This window comes from Vanacampus margaritifer, chromosome 6, assembly GCF_051991255.1.
Source record: "Vanacampus margaritifer isolate UIUO_Vmar chromosome 6, RoL_Vmar_1.0, whole genome shotgun sequence".
Lineage (NCBI taxonomy): Eukaryota > Metazoa > Chordata > Actinopteri > Syngnathiformes > Syngnathidae > Vanacampus > Vanacampus margaritifer.
This window is the reverse complement of record NC_135437.1, coordinates 3,270,410-3,290,304: the sequence shown is the minus strand read 5'-3', so window position 1 is coordinate 3,290,304 and position 19,895 is coordinate 3,270,410. Positions and strand designations below refer to the sequence as shown.

At 40.2% G+C, this 19,895-nt stretch overlaps 2 protein-coding genes across 7 annotated transcripts in view; both read left to right on the top strand.

Moving 5' to 3' along the window:
* The window catches only part of lonp2 (lon peptidase 2, peroxisomal), a 52,716-nt gene extending 33,255 nt beyond the window's left edge, over window positions 1-19,461 (top strand). For 4 of the 5 annotated variants that reach the window (XM_077568087.1, XM_077568089.1, XM_077568085.1 and 1 more), the window contains 6 exons: window positions 10,970-11,109; window positions 15,034-15,122; window positions 15,406-15,613; window positions 15,690-15,880; window positions 18,847-19,094; window positions 19,172-19,461. In XM_077568087.1, the coding sequence (XP_077424213.1) occupies window positions 10,970-11,109; window positions 15,034-15,122; window positions 15,406-15,613; window positions 15,690-15,880; window positions 18,847-19,077 (859 nt within the window). In that variant the 3' untranslated portion in view covers window positions 19,078-19,094; window positions 19,172-19,461. The remainder of the gene's footprint in view (window positions 1-10,969; window positions 11,110-15,033; window positions 15,123-15,405; window positions 15,614-15,689; window positions 15,881-18,846; window positions 19,095-19,171) is intronic. The other variant, XM_077568086.1, reaches the window with a different exon arrangement.
* LOC144053543 (uncharacterized) lies at window positions 531-6,938 on the top strand. Of its 2 annotated transcripts, none has more exons than XM_077568091.1 (4): window positions 531-3,795; window positions 3,872-3,922; window positions 4,008-4,079; window positions 4,193-6,938. In XM_077568091.1, exons 1-4 carry the CDS (start codon window positions 3,249-3,251, stop codon window positions 4,972-4,974), a joined length of 1,452 nt encoding a protein of 483 aa, XP_077424217.1. In that variant the 5' UTR covers window positions 531-3,248; the 3' UTR covers window positions 4,975-6,938. The 2 variants fall into 2 exon arrangements, with proteins under 2 accessions (XP_077424217.1, XP_077424216.1); XM_077568090.1 differs by having other exon boundaries at window positions 4,163-6,938.
* Window positions 19,462-19,895: the final 434 nt, after the last annotated feature.

Here is a 19,895-nt window from a genome sequence, read left to right as displayed (position 1 = left end):
CCCGCAGGGCTCCACTTGGGCTTTTGTAATTTCTAGTGCCTTCCACCAGGCAGTCAGGGTGGCGGAAATCATTGGGTTTTTAAAACAATTGTGTTGCTTAATCGATGTTGTAATAAAGAGTAAATCTAAAAGTCTAAGGTTATTACAATCCTTCTGTTCTAGTTCCAGCCAACAGTTAGTATCTCTGTTGGGTTGTGCCCATAGTATGATATATTGTAGCTGGTTAGCTATATAGTAGTGCCTTAAATTTGGTGCCTGTAGACCTCCTTTGGATTTACTTTTCTGAAATTCCGGTAAAATTATGTAATGGCCGAGTCCAACAACTGGAACCAGTTAGACGTAGGTTTAAATGGAATCATTGAGAAAAAATAGTTTATTTTGGGTAAAGCTCTCATTTTAATGGTGGCTATTCGTCCTATTAGAGATATAGGAAGATTATTCCAGCGCTCCAAGTCACTATAAATGCTATCCAGAAGTGGAGTAAAGTTTAAATGAATTAAATCAGTTAATTTAGGTGAGATTTTTATGCCAAAGTTTTTTAAATTACCTATAGGAAATGAGTAGTGTGGGTCCTGGCTTGCAGGGTTCCATGAATTTTCTGTAATAGGTAGTAATGTTGATTTTGTCCAGTTAATAGAATAATCTGATAAATGTGAGAATTTAGTTATTAAGTTAAATACTTCCCCTAACGAAATAGCAGGCTTTTCTAAATAAAGTAAAATATCATCGGCATATGGATTAATTTTGTGGTCTGTTACCCCAGAGTGAATTCCTTGAATCCTTCTTTCCTGGCGTATAGCTAATGCAAGTGTCTCAATAAATATTGCAAATAATAAAGGGGACAGTGGACATCCCTATCTTGTGCCTCTCTGTAGAGTAGAGTGTATAAGTGTCTTAATGGTCTTGGGCCCGTGTTTCCTCAAATGGAGCCCTCTGCGACAGAAGCTGATGTTGGATCTGCAGCCGCAGCTTTTGGCCCTCTCTTGGCGCAGAGGGCTCCCCAAGATAGCGTTTTCGTTGCTAGGTTGCCCTGTGCTGAGCCTTAGATCATCTGTTTTGCTTTGTTTTGAATATTTGTTTATGCACTTTTTTTTCTTTTCTTTTTTATTGTGGGGTAGGCGGTGGGCTGGGGATTTGTTTTTAAACTATGTAAAGCACTTTGAGTTGCGTTTTTTTTTTGTATGAAAAGTGCTGTACAAATAATGATTGATTGATTGATTGCCTGGAAAGCAGACTCATCCGCTGGTTACTGTCCGCATCAAGCGCATTTCTGAGGCAGGGCAAACCTTACCAAACAGAAGAGCGGACGTGACGTCAAGTGGGACGTATTTGTGGAAGAATAGTAAACACACAGGCTTGCATATGAAATATATAATATTCATAATGAAACATATAATATTAATATGAGGTCATGTAAGTAAACAGTAGCGGTGGGCGGACACAGAGTACATTTAACATGGCTACTTGAAGAGAGATAGCAGTGCAATGTAAGTACAATTGACTTTTCCAGCCTCTTATTGCTGCCTGTCCCAACTTTTTTGAGATTTGTTGGCACTATGAAATTTACAATCAATATTATATCATATTTTTCCCTTAAAATTATACATTTTCTCAGTTTAAACTTTTGACCTGCCATCTATGTTCTATTCTGAACAAAATATTGAAATTTGGCACTTCCACATAATTGCATTCAGCTTTTATTTACAATTTGTATAGTGTCCCAACTTTTTGGGGAATTGGGTTTGTAACTCCGCTGTCCACATTTGTGCACATTTTCAACAAAACTGTCAAAACTAAGTCCTTCTGTCCACGTATGTGTACATCATTTTTTAACGGCATGGTAAATCCTTACAGTTGCTAACTTTTGTAAAATTTGACTTTAATAACAACATTAAACTTTTATATACATATCTGAACAAGAATCAGCCATAAAATTTCATTTAAATTTTTTACCTGTTCGATATTTAGATCAGGAGTGGCCAACTGAATTTCTGGGTGTGTTGGCAGCCATTTTGAATCTAACTTTTAATGTGATTTACTTTAATTCCACCACTAAAAGGCAGTATAATGTCCTCGTAAGTGGACACCAGGCCCTTGTAGAGTAAAATCTAATATTGTGCTCTAGACAACTGAAAATTGGAAGTCCACATATGTGGACGCCAGGTCCTAGGAGGTTAAAAATTAAAAATATTTTTAACAAGATGTAATAGCTTCTTCTTGACTGTGTACATTCTTCATTACCCTGTCAACTACTAAAACAATCAACAAACAATCAAATTTATACCTTATGTCATTCTGCTTGGCAATAGTGATTTGAACCTGATTACACAATCAATAAACAATGTTAACTGTCAGATGTACACTTTTTTACTGTACTTCTCCCAGTTTCCATCAGATGCTGTTTTTTTATTTTATTTATTTATTATTTTTATTTCCTTGACAAAGGTGTAAGTCAGGGATGAGCAACTGGTGATCTGCCATTTAAAAAAAAAAATGGGGTGGGGGGGGTTCGTTTACCCCCGCAATTTCTAACATTCGTTCAGTGAATGTTAGAAATTGCGGGGGACTGGACTGTGATCACCACCGACTATGCTTCGACTGTAGTTGTAAGTTGTAGTATCACCATTCACCACTGGATGCCAGACATGGCTTAGTTGCACTAACACTCCTTATACTGCTTAATAGTTACAACATGAGTAGGTGTCATAATTTCAAACATAGTACCTCAATAATATTACAGTTTTGAGTGAGTTGATTTTTGTGAGAGAGAGAAAAAAGAGAAAAGGCCAAAAATGAGTTCTTGCACTTAATGTTGGTTTGCGGCTCAGCAATTTTGTGCCATCCATGAATGGTAATGGTGTCAGCCCTTTCCACTGGAAAACAAAACAAAATATGTGCATATTTTGCACATATTGAAGAGGTTAAATTTATTTGTCCTCTTTGCGTGTTCCAAAAATATGAAGACAGATCTTTAACTCTTTCACTGTCATTGACGTTCAAAGACGTCAAGTAAAAACCTACGGAGCACCGCCAATGACGTCTAAAGACGTCATCCAATGATTTTTTTTTTTTTTTTTTGAAACGGGTAGAGGAAACCCTTCCGCATGTCTGGTGAAAGTTTCCAGCCTGTCTGTTGTGCCTAATGACTATTTTTGGCCCCTAGAGGGCAGCGATGACTCTCTTTTGACAAGATCGGGTGGGCGTCAGTAGTATAAAAGGCCAGGCGGGGCTAGAGCGTCGAGGAGTAGATGAGAATTGAGGAGAGACGAAAAATGGCGACCGACGGTAAGAAGCAGACCACGCTTGATCGATTTTTTGGAAAAGGAGAAGCATCAACCAGTGCTAAAGTCCACCTTTATGACGACCGCGATGATGATGGTGATAAGGAGGTTGACGCCGAAGCTGCAGCGTTGACGCGGCGGCAGCTTCGTTCACATCCTAAGGCCTCAGAGGCTAGCGGTGCTAGCGCCGGAAAACGTCGTGCACGACCGAGCACTTCTGCACGCGAGGACGTTAAATCCGACGAAGGTGATGATGATGGCGACAATGAGGTTGATGCCGAAGTTGCAGCATTGACGCGGCGGCAGCTTCGACCACGTTTTAAGGCCTCGGAGGCTAGCGGTGCTAGCGCCGGAAAACGTGGTGCACGACCGAGCACTTCTCCGCACGAGGACGTTCAATCGGACGACGACGAAGAGTATCCTGAGTCCGATGGATATTCTTCGGAGGAGTGGGTACAGTCTGACCACGGAGAAAGTGATTCGGACAGTATTTCATCCGCAGAAGACGTCGAAGGTAAGCACAAAATTGCTATGAGATACTTTTCCAGCACGCTGCTAGCACCTCGTGTAACGTGAATGTGCATTCATAGATCGTGGATCGTGCTCACAGCGACGTCCCACTGCAAAGACGACAAAGAGAGGTATAAAAAAAGTGTTTTCAAAACACCACAACAACAAAAGAAAACGCTCTTTCGATATTATTGTAATTGTATATATTTCTTTCAGCTGCAGCTCAGAGTGACGCTCCTCAGAGTGAGCAGAATAAAGGTCCATCAACCAGTGGATCCAAGAAAAAACGTAAATATATATATTTATATATATATATTGCATCACACTGATCTAAAATGAATATTATATGATATTGAAATGTATATTTGCAGATCCCGAAAAATCTGGCTGGCATGAAGCAGGCTGGCAGCCAAACTCATTCCCCTTTACTGTGGAGCCAGGACCGAGAGGTGCCGCAGCAGAGCTGAATTCAACCCGGCCAGTTGACTTCCTGCAGCTCTTCATCACAGACGAACTTCTGCAGCACATTGCTGATCAGACAAACTTATTTGCACGTCAGTCAATGCAAAAACGGGCTGAAAGTCTGCCACACTGCAGGAGTCGTGCTTGTAAGCCAGTGTCTGTGTCTGAGCTCAAATCATTTTTTGCACTCCAATTCCTTACTGGGTATATAAACAAGCCCAGTATCGAAATGTATTGGACTCAGGACGAAATAGAGACGACACCATTCTTCAGTCGCACGATGCCTCGAAACCGCTTCCAGCTTATCTGGAGTTTCCTGCACTTCAACGACAACGAGACGGCACACAGTTCAGACGACAAACTATTTAAAATTCGTCCTGTGTTCAATCACGTAAGCAAGTTCAAGGAACTGTTTCAACCGGGCAGGAATATTTGTATTGATGAGGGAATGATGAGTTTCCAGGGACGTCTTTCGTTCAAGGTGTACAACCCCCAAAAGCCGGTCAAATATGGGATCAAATCAAATGTGACTCCCAAACCGGCTATTGTTTCAATATGCAACCCTATGTTGGCATTAGTTGTTCTCTCCCCGATACAGTGTTCAACTTACTGGATCGTCTGCAAGGAAATGGGTACACACTATTCATGGACAATTTTTATAACTCCATTGCTTTGTGTGAACATCTCCTGGCAGCGCGTACCAATGTTTGTGGAACGCTGAGGAAGAACAGGGGTGAACCCAGTGAGATAACGTGCCTAACCAACACTGGCCTTGGGGTGGGGGGGAAACTGGTAAGGCACAACACAAATGTTTTGATTGTGGCATTGCAGGACAAACGTTTGTTGAGGATGGTGACGTTTCATAAAGATGAAATGCGGACAGTGGAGGTGTGGCGGAAGGCACAAAAAAAAAAGTGCCTTTCGAAAAACCAATTTGTGTTGTGGACTACAATTCCAAGATGAATGGAGTGGACAAGATGGATCAAAACATCTCGTACCACCCATTCACACGGAAAACGTTGAAGTGGCACAAAAAGTTTGTTGCCTATCTTTTCCAAATATGCATGTTCAATGCTTACATCTTGTACAAAAAAAAAAAATCCTGGGACGAGTCAACCTTTTTTGGAGTTCATCCAGCAGGTGGTGAGAGGGTGGCTGTTGCCGCAAGACCAGGAGGAAGTTGGGATGGAAGAGCATGAGGAAGCTAGACAAAATACCAGGTCACCGTATTTTGATCCTGAAAGCCGACTTGATGGTAACATGGCCAAACACACGCTGGAACACATGCCTGCTACTTCCCGGGAAAAAAAGCCAGCAAGAAGGTGTCGGGTCTGCATGCGAAGGGGCATTCGCAGTGAGACAAGGCTGTGGTGCAAATCTTGCAGTGTCCCCTTGCACGCAGCCGAGTGTTACACTGTTTAACCACACAAAAGTAAAATTGATGTAGTTCAAACATCCACACAATTGTAAATAATCACACATGCACATTTGTACACCTTTGTAAATAGTTTGTCAAATTGTTACTGTTTTCTATGTAAATAAACTGTTTTTTTGCTATAAAAAAACTTTTTCATTGTTGGTGGTACTGTTTTATAGAAGTAAAGCACTATTTAGGTGTCTGTGGCATCATTCATGGACAAAAAGAAGTGTACAATTCACTGAAGTGCATGAAATAACATCGTTTCACAAAAAGCCGTTTTTCTCCACTTTTTGTTTCAAAACAGAGAATTTCGGTGAAAGTTACCATTTTCTATTGTTGAGTACTGAAGAACGGAATAAGCTAGAAACAAACTTTTTTTGTGATGAAAGATGAGAGTCCAATCTTTTATTTGGTAGTATGTGTGTTTCCATAGTCCAAACACAACATTTTCTGTGGACCTTGAAAGATCACTCAAAATGCTTAAATCGGCTGGCAGTGGGGACAACCCGTTTCTGAAAACGTCTGGCAGTGAAAGAGTTAATGTAAGAAAAAACACCTTTGCAAAAATGATTTATTAAAACAGAGATCTCTGGACATCGGGATTACCCTGAACATCACGTAGGAGGTGGAATTTTCAGAGTGCCGAATGTGCCTCTTCCTCGGGGAAGATGGCTTCTTATAGTTAAACAGACCGGCTCTCTTTCATTTGTAGACAAAACATATTCTCTGGGTACTTTTCCTCAAAACAATATCTCACAAACAAGTTGAACTAGATTTAGAGTGGCCGTGAGCGATGGCGCAAACAGAGTCAGGGGTGTGTGTGTGTGTTCGAAGCAGATTCTGTTCTCAAGGACCAAATGTGTGTTTTCGCACAGAACACTGAGAAGGAATTTTTTAGACCAAACAATATGTTCCAGCTTAGTTTAAGGTCAAATTATACTGAGTTCAACACTATTTCACCCACTTTACACATCTACAAAACACTTCAACATGGTTAATATGTGAAATAAAGAATTAAAATGTTAATAATATCTAACAGTCCGCCCTTTGGGCTTATTTAAAAAAGCCCAATAACTAAACATTTAAACATTTTACCAAAGGATTCCAGCGGGATCTTCATCATCGCAATGGCAGGTGCAACAGTAGAATAATAAAAAAAAACATTCTTTTTTAGCAGGAGAGGAGGTCAGTCATATGTCAAAAACAATGTGATTCATTAAAAGATTTTTTTCAGTAAAATAAGCATATCATATATGAAGACAATGTGTTGTGATTATGTTCAAAATTGTGGTGGGGGATCCCAGAAATAGAAAATTGGAATGGCAGTCAATATGAGAAAGAGTGTCATTATGTACGCAATTGAAGACTTGTTGTCGGAAGTTTTTGTTGACGTTTGTCAGTTCTGTTTTCGTTCTTGCGTTTGTTTTTTTATTTTTGTTTTTTCAAACAGAGTCCTTCAGCTCTGCGATTGGCTGGCAACCTGTTCAGGTTGCACCCCGCCTACTGCCCGAAGCCAGTTGGGATAGGCTCCAGTACCCTCACAATCCTTGTGAGGACAAGCGGTCAAGGGAATGGATGGATGGATCCTTCAGCTCTTTTAAAACCCACATCAACTGCCAGAGATGCAGGGATTGATCACCGGGATTTGTTTCCCCAAGGTGTGACTCATTCTTTGTGGAACGCCCGGAAAAGGGACACATTCCTCCTATCTCCATTGGGTAATCCTCAGCTCGTCTGGTGGAAACTGGAAGCAGTTGAATGGTTTCTCAGTTGGTTCGTCTGGTGGCTCGCTCCTGTTGGTGGGGGTTGAGTAGAAGGCGGACCCCCGGCAGGTCTGATAGGCAAGATGTGGAACCAGGTGCCCCCCGTGGACTGGACCATATTGACCTTTTCATCACCTCATCTGGGTGCAGAATATTTTCATTTAGTCACTAATAAATATACATATTCACATCCCTTCTTTTGAAAGAGCATCTGGTAGTTTTATTAGTTTGGAGTTAGTAAATGTTAGTAAAGTTCTGTAGGCCTGTCCTGTGGAAAAAATTCTGTTTGTTGTGACATTCAATTAGAATCCAGCCCTTGGCTGACTTTAATGACCTAAGCACATTCATTAATGCAACAATGAAACTCTTATAGCCAATTCAAATCTGACGAGGCCAATTTTGTTTACAGAATGTAATGATTATTGGAATGTTTTATCATAATATTTACTGTTATAGATATGGCATGAATGTGCTTCCAGCCATTAAATAAATGCAACTTTCGCCAAAAAAAATAAATAAATAAATAACCTCTAACCCCAGGGCCTCAGGGAGGGATAGAAATGGAACATATTCACCTTATTTTCGCCGTCTCTGCCAAAACGTACTCCTTCTCCATGGTCAAAAGTCCAATCCCCAATTGTCCTCCTGTAAATTTCATTCATTCTCACGGACTATCTATAATTAGCACATTGAGACTAACGTATAATTCTATTTTTATTTAATTCAACATGGACTGTTTGTGTCCTTCGCGACGATATACCCAGACCGACTAATAATTCCCCCATCTGAAAAAAAAATCGATTTAGAGAATTTTTCAGACTGATAATAAAAATAAAAGTGCAGCAGTAAATAATTTTTTGCTTTAAAAGGAGGGGAAAATTTTAAATTTAACCAGTAAATTTGACAATGCGTCCCAAGCAATTGTTTAAATTTCAAAAGAAAATTTGGGAAAATATTAAAAGACCAAATTTAACAAGCGTCAAATAACGGAAAATATAATTAAGATTGAAATAAATTTTATCCTATCCTTATTCATTTAAGTGAATTTTCAATTTCCGCAACCACACGAAATTTACCAGTATTATCTTTTGTACTATAGAAATAGAAATATTGTAGCAATTATTATTAATACATAAAGTTACCCTTAGTTTTAAAATGTCATTATTAAGCTTGCTAGTTTTCTTTGTTGATGTTTGTCCAAAAAGCTGACTGTTTTAAAATAGACAGAGATAAACAAATCAGATCAAATCAGAAAAGTTTTAAAATATAATAAATCTGTGTGTATAGACTCTATACACACAGATTTATTATATTTTAAAACTTTTCAATCAGTTTGTTCTATTTACGTAATGTTTTACTGTAAATGTTATCACCCTATATCTGTCAAAAATATAGAGTGCAGTGTAAACAGTCAGTATCACATCATATGGTCTGGTATCACTAACTCAAGGAAACATTGTTGGTGGGGGCGGAGTCACCAGCGTAGTGGAGCAGTTTTTCAACAGGACAGTTCGGGACGCAGGAATGCTTTAAGGAAGATTGTGCGGAGCGTTGTGTGCATTGGAGCAGTTTTTCATTTATCACATTTGTATATGACGGCACAGTCATTGTGGAAACTTTCCACCAGGTGGCGCCAGGAACCTCTGCTGTCCATCAGTTGGTGGCAGGCACAGCAGGTGGAATGCTGATCAGAGGATGGCTGCACCACACCCCCTCTGCTGGTGGTAGCATTTGCGGTTTCTTTGTTGTTTGCAGGTTTTGTTTTGATGACATCTGCGTCCCGCTTGCATCGGTCCAGTTGACCTTGTTTTGAAATAATGACCCTGACAAATGACCCTCACTCGACTGAAACATTAAAATCTGCCCCAACAGTATTAGGTTATAACATGTCAGTAAATAGTCAGAAGAACAAAATCCTCCTTTATTTCAAAAAATTAAAAAAAAAAAAAAATTAAATTAAAAAAAATAAAAAATATAAAAATAAAAATATTTTATTAGTTAAAAATAAAAATAATTAAAACAATAAAAGTTTACAATTTTTAATAATTGCTAATTATATTTCAATATTTGTTATGGTTTACAATATTTAATTTAATATGTTTTGCATGCCTTCATAAATAATACTTAAGATGAGATAGGACAGATATACTCTAACAATTTACAAATATAATACCGAGTCAATTAATAAGTGTGTAGTTTTCAATTAATATTTTTCAAGAAACCCCTAGTCAGCTTTTGGTCAAACATCAAGGTAGAAATTATTTTTTAATTACATAGCACCTCAAATTATGTCAAAAATGTTATCCTCCCAGATGGCTCCCTCATGGAATGGTCTGTCCAATCTTCCAGGACTCGCTTGGACTTCAATTCTGAAATGGGACTTCAAATGTCGAAGTTCAAAGGTTAAATATTCAGGAGAAATTAAAAATTATTTGTCTACTTATAAACATGGGAATAGCCCATTTTTAAATTGTAATTAACAAAGGGAGAAAAGTCTCCTTTTTTATACAAATAATATATTACTTCACCCCCCGGACGGGAATATGGCACTTGTTGGGAATTCCCTCTTTAATGCCTGAGAGCAGAAGTTAAATAATGTTCTAGCGCACAAGAATAATTATAAGGGAAAAACAATCATCTTATAACAAAATATTCCACATTAGTTTCCATCCAAATTATTCGTTTTTTAGTTATTATTATTATTAAAATGCGGAAAATATGGCTGAAATATTTCATCTAATAACAATCCAAAAAAGTTAAATATATATTTTCTTATTAAACTTCAAAAGCAGATTAACAATCACACAATTAACATCTTCCTTTTATAAAAAAATATTATATTACCTTTACAAAAGTTGTAAGGCTTTTGGCAATTTTAATTTGGAAAAGGGTGACACCTGGCGGTCAGAATGAGTCACAACAACTATAATTTCCAAACTGACTGGCGTCATTAATTTATAAAAGGGTAACACCTGGCGGTCAGCTAGAGTCACAACAACTACAATCAGTCTTACAGTTATTTATGTTTAATAAGCGTGAGATATGCATCGAAATTTTACAATATTTTAACACTATACCTTTCTATGTTATTTGCGTATTAATATTTGTTTGTTTTGTATTAAACATAATTTTAAATATGACGTATTTGCGCTTGTGAAACCAGATTCAGTATGTATTCAACATTAGTCGTTAACTCTTTCACTGCCAGACGTTTTCAGAAACGGGTTGTCCCCACTGCCAGCCGATTTAAGCATTTTGAGTGATCTTTCAAGGTCCACAGAAAATGTTGTGTTTGGACTATGGAAACACACATATTACCAAATGAAAGATTGGACTCTCAGCTTTCATCAGAAAAAAAAGTTTGTTTCTACCTTATTCCGTTCTTCAGTAATCAACAATAGAAAATGGTTACTTTCACCGAAATTCTCTGTTTTGAAAAACAGAGTAAACCAAAGAAAAATTGTGGCCCCATGCAGCATTTAAGTTGCCCATCCCTTTAATCCCTCTTGTTTGTATTGCTTGTATTCTGACAGGTACACGCATGAGGCTGGTGTGCGCTCACTGGAGAGAAAGATTGGAGCCATCTGCCGAGCTGTTGCTGTGAAGATCGCGGAACGCCAAGCAGATTCTAATACTGAAGAGTTGACTTCTGAGGGTCACACACAGCAGGGAGGTAGGATGCTGATTACACACACACATGTCACTTTTACGGAATAGGACACTTGGAAATGTGGGACATAGCTTGAATGCTTCAGTGAGACTTTTACATGGAAGAGGACAGATGCTGTTCCTCAACACGTTACTGTACATTTGTCATCTTTACACAAAAACAGCACCGAGCACTACAGACAGCTTGGCACACACCACGTTGTGTAATGTGTATTCAAGAATGTGTGTGCACTCCTGCTTGTGTGTTTACATTACTACTCGTTAATACACTTCTGCCGCATACAATAAATATGAAACAGCAGGTTTGGAATTACCTTGTATGATTTCATTCAAACACAGACTAAACCAGCTCCGATGTTCTAAGAGGGAAATTTATTACAACATGAACACTTGTTGGGGTGCATGCAAATTGGATTCAGCTAAGTGTTTCGTATGTTTTTCTTTCTTGTATGTTGGCTTGTTGTGGTGCTGAAAGATGGATTTTGTCTTAATTTCAACTTTCAAGCAGACACCTTTCTGTATTGTGACTAAACAGAATGTTACTGGGCAATTATAACTTTTAACAAAGATCAGCATTGTCATGACACTGTTTGATTGAAGGTTAAGCATAATTGACTGCATTGTTGATTTGCATTAACCATCATATGGGCCAATAAATGATTCTCACATGTGCGTTGAGAATGCTGTAAATATTCTGTCTGTCTTAAGTAACTGTAAATAAAATAATAAAAGCCAATCCCAAACCTTTGCCTTGTTAAAATCATTATCATGTGAACTGTTTGCCGCAATGAGATGGGAGCGGTGGGGCATGATGTGCCTGTTTGAAACATCTGTTGTTGTTTTTTATTGGGTTCTTTTTAAGAACTGTTTTGATTTCTGCATATCTTTTAAGTCGTCTCCCAAATGTGCATGTGACAAGACTCATGTGGGGCTGATTGAGTTCACTTTCTAGAGCTTCTTTTTTTTCTTTTTTTCTGGAGAGCTCAGTATTGTTCATTCAGTAATTTTACCGATTTGACATGTCATCATCATTGCTCTCTCTTTTTTTCTTTTTTTTTAATATATATATTTGCATCCATCCATCCATCCATTTTCTTAACCGTTTTTCCTCTCAAGGGTCGCGGGGTATATATATTTTTTTAAATAAATTTTTATTTTGTATGTGGGTGTGTATGTGCATGTGGGTGTGCGTGTGACTGTGTATTCATTAGTTCACCTAAAACCTATTAAAAAATCCCATACCGTTCACCTAAACCAAACACTTCAGAACCCAGCCAGAGCCGTGAGGCTGTCAGGAGACCCGAGGAAGGACCAACGAAAGGAAAGTGAAATCCAGCACCAACCAGACACCACCCACCGGGCCACCAACCAGAGTCCTTCACCAACCCCAGAAACATCCAAATTCCAACAAATCAGGGAGACCTCAAGAGACCAAAGGAGAGACTGAGGAAAGGAAGGAAGGACAGACGAAGCAGAGTGAGATCCACAGACACCAGCTTCCACCGATTCAACGACCAGAGGAAGAAGCAGATTGTGTCTGAGTTTCGATAGATGCTGGTGTGGTGTATCTGGCATGCATGAAAATCTCCACCAAAGAGGGGAGCCGTCGACCCCTGCCAGAACAGAGCCAACGCAACACCTCAGGCCCCCCCCAGGCCGCGGCAGCGCCAAAGGACGACCCCCGGGCCCCGCAGGGGCCATCGGCCGGAGAGCAAATCCAGGAGCAGGAGCGGCCCCCACCCCAACACGGCCCGCGCCCCCAACCCAACGCAGCAGGACGCGGCACTGCAGGCCCGCCAGGCACCCCGCCGGTCCACAGCCCCCATCCACCCCGCCATCCACCCCAACCCAGCCCCAGCCGCCCCCAAACCCCCAGCCACCCCCCTGTTTTGATTCCTGCATATCTTTTAAGTCGTCTCCCAAATATACATGTGACAAGACTCATGTGGCTGATTGAGTTCACTTTCTAGAGCTTCTAACGTCACTACTATCTGTGCTGAAATGTGCCAATTCCGCCGACTAATTGAAAAACAAAACAAAGTGTTGGTTGCAATGTTTTTTGGCTATAAGTTTGACATTTACAGGATGGCCTAAAAAGCAAATGTGCACTCAAACTTAAGAATTGCTGAGGTTTAGAAATTGGAAGAGCAAGTGAACATTTTGTCCTGACAGTTGGCAGTGTATATACATAGGATATAGGCCACATAATGGTCTGGATAATTGAGGAGCGCAAAAATAATTTCAGTGTGTCAACTTGGCCTTCATATGCTCTACATCTCGGTCCAAAGGCACATCTGCAGGATCTTGATTGCACTTGAAAGCGTTGTGTCTGACAAGATTTTTTTAATTTTTATTATTAAAGCAGTTCCATCTAGGTTGATCACAATGCTTAGTTTTTCTATTCAATGTCTGCCTTCACTCTGTCTGGCATAGACACAGAGGACATTCCTCAACTTCATACTGGGTTTTTTTCTTTTCTTTTTTTTATTGCGAAGGAATTGGTTACATACTTTGTTTTTAGGTTGATAACATTCAAGAGAAAATAAAATCATGTTACCTAAAGCAGAGTGCACACATGCCAGACTTAGCCTGACTTGTAGTGGCCATGACTCAGGGGTGGAGCCGGTCGTCCAGTTACCGGAGGGTACGCTGTTCGAATCTTGCTCTCTCCAAGTCGTGTTGTTGTGTCACTTCACACACATTGCCTCCAATGGCACTCACATTGGTGTATGGAAGGTGCAAAGGTTTGGTGGTGGTTGGAGGGGCCATAGGCACACACTGGCAGCCACGCTTCCGTCAGCCTGCCCCAGGGCAGTTGTGGCTACATACGTGGTTGGTTTGCTGCCACAAGAGGGTGAATGTTAGCGTTGTACAATTACAATTATTACACTGCTTCTTCCACTGGTTGTTGAATCGGTGGAAACTGATGTCATTTTATCTCACTCTGTGGATCTCACTCTGCTTCATCTATCCTTCGTTCCTTTCCTCAGTCTCTTCTTTGGTCTCCCTAATTTGTTGGAATTTAGATGTTTCTGGGGTTGGTGAAAGACTCTGGTTGGTAACCCGGTGGGTAGTAGGTGATGTCTGGTCGGTGCTGGATTTCACTTTCCTTTCTTTTCTTTGATCCTTCCTCGGGTCCCCTGACAACCTCACGACTCTAGCTGGATTCTGAAGTATTCGGTTTAGGTGAATGGGATTTTTAATAGGTTTTAGGTGAACTAATGAGTACACACTCACACGCACACACACACACATAGACACGCACATGCACATACTCACGTGCATGCACATACTCACGCACATACAAAATAATATAAAAAAAAATAAAAAATAAAAGAGAGCAATGATGATGACAGGTCAAATCGGTAAAATTACAATACTGAGCTCTCAAAAAAAAAAAAAATAAATATATATTATTATTAATTATTATTATTATCGTCAGCATCAGAAAGGGCCCTTACTCAAACTTGTCAAACTTTTTTTTCTGACAGTCTCTGGGTGATTGATCTTAAATTTACGTGGGTGTGGTTAATATGAAGAAGAAAAAAAAAAACATCAACAAAAGAAAAAGCAAATGCAGAGTTAATTATTCACTAAAATTATATATGGACATCTTTGATGGAATATTTGTATTGTATTTGAATTCCATACAGTATATTCCAATGTTAGTGACTTTTGACTTAAAACGCTTCACTGTAGTTATTTTTCGTGGTCATGTACATATAAATAAACATTTAAGGGAGCACCTCAAAGCTACAAAAAGCCTCTCGCTCACTTATCTGTCAATTTTCTAGCGCTGAATCCTGTTTAGGGTAAAGGGCAGGTAGAAGAAGCCGGTCCCAGATGACTTTGGAATTGACTTGTTGCCATTCCCACTCATACTATTGTCTAGAAAAAGTTAACTTAACGTTACCTGTTTTGCACTCAGCAGAGAAGGCAGCCCCTCCAGCTATGCCAATCGTGATCGACCACAGGGCTCTGAAAGACATCCTGGGAGCGCCGCCCTTCGACATGGAGGTAAAGTGGGAGGAAGCGCACGTGCAGATCATTACAATACTGCTGATACTCTCAGCGTGTTGTGAATTATCGAAAGCCGGCCCTCGACTGGTCTCCAAATGTTGTTGCCTCTCTTTTAGCTCTTACATCTGCTGTCCATCATGTGTTCATTTGCTCTGCAACCTTTGTCACCTCATCATCTAATTTTGAAATGACCTCATTATAAGAGAATGACTTTTGCTCTGTTGAATTTTTATCCGCCATATTGAATGTGTCTTTTTGTGTGTGTGTGCACGTGTGTTAGGTGTCAGAGCGGCTTACGCTACCCGGCGTGGCCCTGGGCCTGGCCTGGACCCCTCTGGGTGGCGAGATCATGTTCGTGGAGGCCAGTCGAACGGCGGGTGAAGGTCAGCTGACTCTTACGGGTCAGCTGGGCGACGTCATGAAGGAATCTGCGCATTTGTCCATCAGCTGGCTTAGAGCTAATGCTAAACGTTACCAGCTCACAAACAGTTAGTCCATCGACACATATCAAATCATATGCACGTCTTACACGACTTTTACTGTGTGAAATGATGTTGGAAACAGTGGTGGGCGGTCCGGATCCTTTAGAAGGGACAGACATCCATCTTCACTTCCCTGCCGGCGCTGTGACCAAGGATGGCCCCTCTGCTGGCGTTACCATAGTAACCTGCCTTACCTCTCTGTTCAGTGGACGACTGGTCCGATCAGACGTCGCCATGACCGGAGAGATCACGCTGAGAGGCCTGGTTCTTCCGGTACGTCACCCACTAGTGTTTTGTTGGTTTCGAGTGTTTGGTTAAAAACAATTATTTAGTTAAAATTAGTTATTATTTAGCGAGTATGGTTTCCTTTCCAGAGTCCAGACAGTTGGACATTAATGTATCTGTTATTTTGCTACTTAAAGTTGGATGTTTTCCGCTTTAACGCGGGTGCTGCCAGACATCTACGAAAAGTGCACTCAAGCACTTAATTCCGGTGTAAACGCACTAGCCATGTCAATCTTAGGGTAGCCTAGCAATTAGCATGGCTTGTCCATCTTTCTTCGTCATGCGAGAATAATACTTATAAGAAATTGTGGTTTCTACATGTGGTGTGTGTGTGGGTTGGTCTGAAAACCAAACACCATCTTCTTGAGGTAAAGTTTACAACAACTGATATGGGCAAACACTTTTCTCCGGGATGGAATGTACACTTCACATGCATTATCTTGCCTAGGTACTCATAATTTATTATCTTCTATACGTATGCAATATTAAACACCAACAAAATGAGCCAATGATAAATGGTTACCAATCGCGGTTGGCATTAGCGCACTAGCGATTACCATTTGTTTGTGGTAAACAAACACTGACTACCCTTTAGTCCACACATACATCATTATGTCTACATTTCACATGTAATCCTGTCTTAAAAGTTACTTGTAGACTCTTTTGTAGATTCTTCAGCATTATTCCATGAGTAAGCAAGGGTAGAGCTAGTTGTTTGCTACATGAGGTCCTTATAGGGTGACCAGAAATATCAGCGTATCCGCGACAGTCCCATTTTTTAGCCTTGTGTCTTAAGTCCCAGCGGATTTCGCCAGCCCCATTTAGTCCAGTCTGTAAGGGGGTCAATCGTCCAAATTGGTCTAAAAGTATGAAATTTGGTACACTGGTAGGCTACTTTTTAATATGCTCTATCCAAATATGTCGGAAGACAAAGCAATTTTTCAATGGTGCCGCCACAGCGATTCCCACACCATGTTAATACTTGGGCATGGCGCCCAAGTAAACTGGCCACTGCCCAAGAAGTTTTCACGAAAATTTAACGTATTTTCAAACTATAAGGCGCACTTAAAAGTCTTTAATTTGTCTTATTTGTGCATCGAGTTCCGGAGACCTTTTCCTTCCAGCCAACTTCGGGGCAAATTTTTCTGTGGCAAGCGCGTTTCTGATTGGTGGGCTGGTTCGCGCTCAATTCGAAAAAACAAGGCAAACTAGCTAGAATGCAGGATATGAAGTGTAAAATGACAACAACAAATCCCCCCCCTCCTTTTTTTTTTACTACGAGGAATCTAATCTGTAATCCATAAATCAATTCATGTGTCAACAATGAAGATACATAGTATTAGGCACTATGTATCTTCATAGATATTAGGCACTATGTATCTTCATTGTTGACACATGAATTAATTTATGGATTACAGATTAGATTCCTTGTAGTATTAGGCACTATGTATCTTCATTGTTCATCAAGCAAAGACTGGGCTGGGCCAGATGTAAGTATCTGGGCCTGAGTGAGACTGTTCCGCCAGCCAGAATCACAAAACAACTTGCCTATCACATGATGCATCTTGCCTTCAATGTGCGGACCACCCATAATGGAAGGGGGTCGCTGCCTTGTCTGGAAACAGAGGCAAACCCCTATCACCGCCAGAGTCGTCACTCATTAAACAGGATTTGTAGCCAGACCAGGTCATCACTTCACCATCTGCTAATGTGTCCTGTTGAAGTACTCTGGCATCATTTTTAATTTTGACTGTTGGCCGCATTGGATTTTTGAATAGGGCTTCTCTTGTCCACACCACTGTAAACCAAAAACCAGATTCAGATTCCTTGCTGCCAAAAACCCTTGAAAAGTGTGTGTGTGTGTGTGTTTTTATATGTAATTATTTGACACATAATGGAAATATGTGTTTTTGACAGGCGGACATTTTGAATTGTTCAAGATGGCGGCACCATTGAGAATTGGCTTTGGCTCCCGTCAGATTTAGACAGAGCATATGAAAATCGATCAGTGTACCAAATTTCACACTTTTAGACCAATTTGCACAATAGCTCCTAGTCCTTTCTACTCCGGTCTGTTAAGGGGGATAACAGACCGGACAATTGTTTTGTCTCACTTTTACGCAGGTCCCGTTATGGCATTACAGTTTTTAAGCCAATTGTTTGCCAATCACACCGTTGTCATAGCAATTCATACAATAAACCAATTAAAAAGGAATGTACCTGTTATATTTCTTCCTATTTACTTTCACATTCATGTTTGCTTTCTTGTTCTCACCCGCTAGCAGGTGTGTTTTTGTCTTACTAGAACTACTTCCTGCTTCTGTGTCTAAGAATCATGGTAAATATAGTCCTACTAGCCTAATGCTGCGGTCGCCAGTCAGACCCAATGCAAGCTTAGCTTTTCTTTTGGCGTATTTCCAATGTTACAATGCAGGACTGACATGAGGGGAAAAGCACAGCCAGCTTCCAAAAGCTGCAGTGACTGAGCAAAAAAAAAGAAAAGAAAAGAAAGTTGGATAATGGTGAGTGCATTTGCACTGTTGAGCGCTGTTGAAGAGAGCATTTAGCATTAACTAAAGTAATAACATAACCACCGGTCACCAGGTTGACTAGCGATTACATTTGTTATAAATAGTTCCTGGTGGGAATTTATTGTATATTAGATTTTCAGCAAAATTGTAGTGTTGCAGTTTTAAATTTTGAAAATCTGGTCACCCTGATCAATAACTTCCTGTTAAATAAAAAAGATATAGCAAAAAAGTTACTTTTTTCGTTGTTTTATTTTGGATTTCCCACTGGAAATAGAAAGAATGTTTCACTTGCTTGTTTGAATTTTTGATCTGTCTAATCTTGAAATGTGTTTTTTTTTTTGTTCTTTTTCATGTTGAGAATCAATTGAAATATATGGAATGACTGATACACAGATTCAATCAGGTGTTTGTTGTCCTCCTCAGGTGGGCGGTATTAAAGACAAGGTGCTGGCGGCCCACAGGGCGGGGGTTAAGCGAGTCATTGTGCCCAAGCGTAACGAGAAGGACCTGGAGGAGCTTCCAGCGAACGTACGAGATGACCTAGACTTCGTCGCTGCCGCTAACTTAAACCAGGTGCTGAACGCCGCTTTCGACGGAGGCTTTCCCGGGACAGGCAGTGTGCTCGAACGCCCTCAACTCAACAGCAAGCTGTAACGCAGCACATTGGACAGGTGTGGGCTGCCAACATGCATCCTATCAAACTTGATACACGTGCCCATGTCACCCACCCATCCATTTTCCTGTTTAGGGTCACCCTGAACTGGTCGCCAGTCAATCACCTTACCGGGCCTCACTCACATTGGCAGCATCGCTGAGTTGGGAGTGAACCCTCGCTGCCTGCACGAAAGTACGGCGAGTGAACATTTCTCTTAAATTCTGAAAAAAAAAGAACAATAAAATACAATATTAGCATTGTAGCTCAACACTAGTTTCCAGTTGATATTTTAAGAGACTGTGTATTATTTGATACCATATGAATAATTTTGTCTCTGAAGCACCTTCCCACCTGTCAAGTGTGTAATTAAACAATCAACTAAATCTTTTGTTATTTGACTAACCTGAAAATGTGTCTGCCACATCTGATATAATACCAAGTTGGAGCACTTTCACTGCAATTTTTTGGGAAATTGCATTATTTGCTGGCTAAAATTCATGTTATGGTACAGGTACCACTACTTGGTGCTCCACCTTAGTGACAGCAGCATCATGCTTTATGGATCTTTTCTCTAGCTGGAACTGGGCACTTAATCATGGGAGTTAATTTTCAACAGTTTCAAATAGTAAAAACCTTCAGTTTTTTTCTAAAAAGCAACAAAAATGTGTGGAAAAGACCAATACAATATCTGCAATTTCATTAGGCTTAATCAGATGCACTTTAAATAGTGGCAAGTGTGTGTTGATTCCTGTTTAACATCAATTAAATATCACAACCACATCTGCAGTTTTAAGAGGGTATGCACACTTTTAAGAGG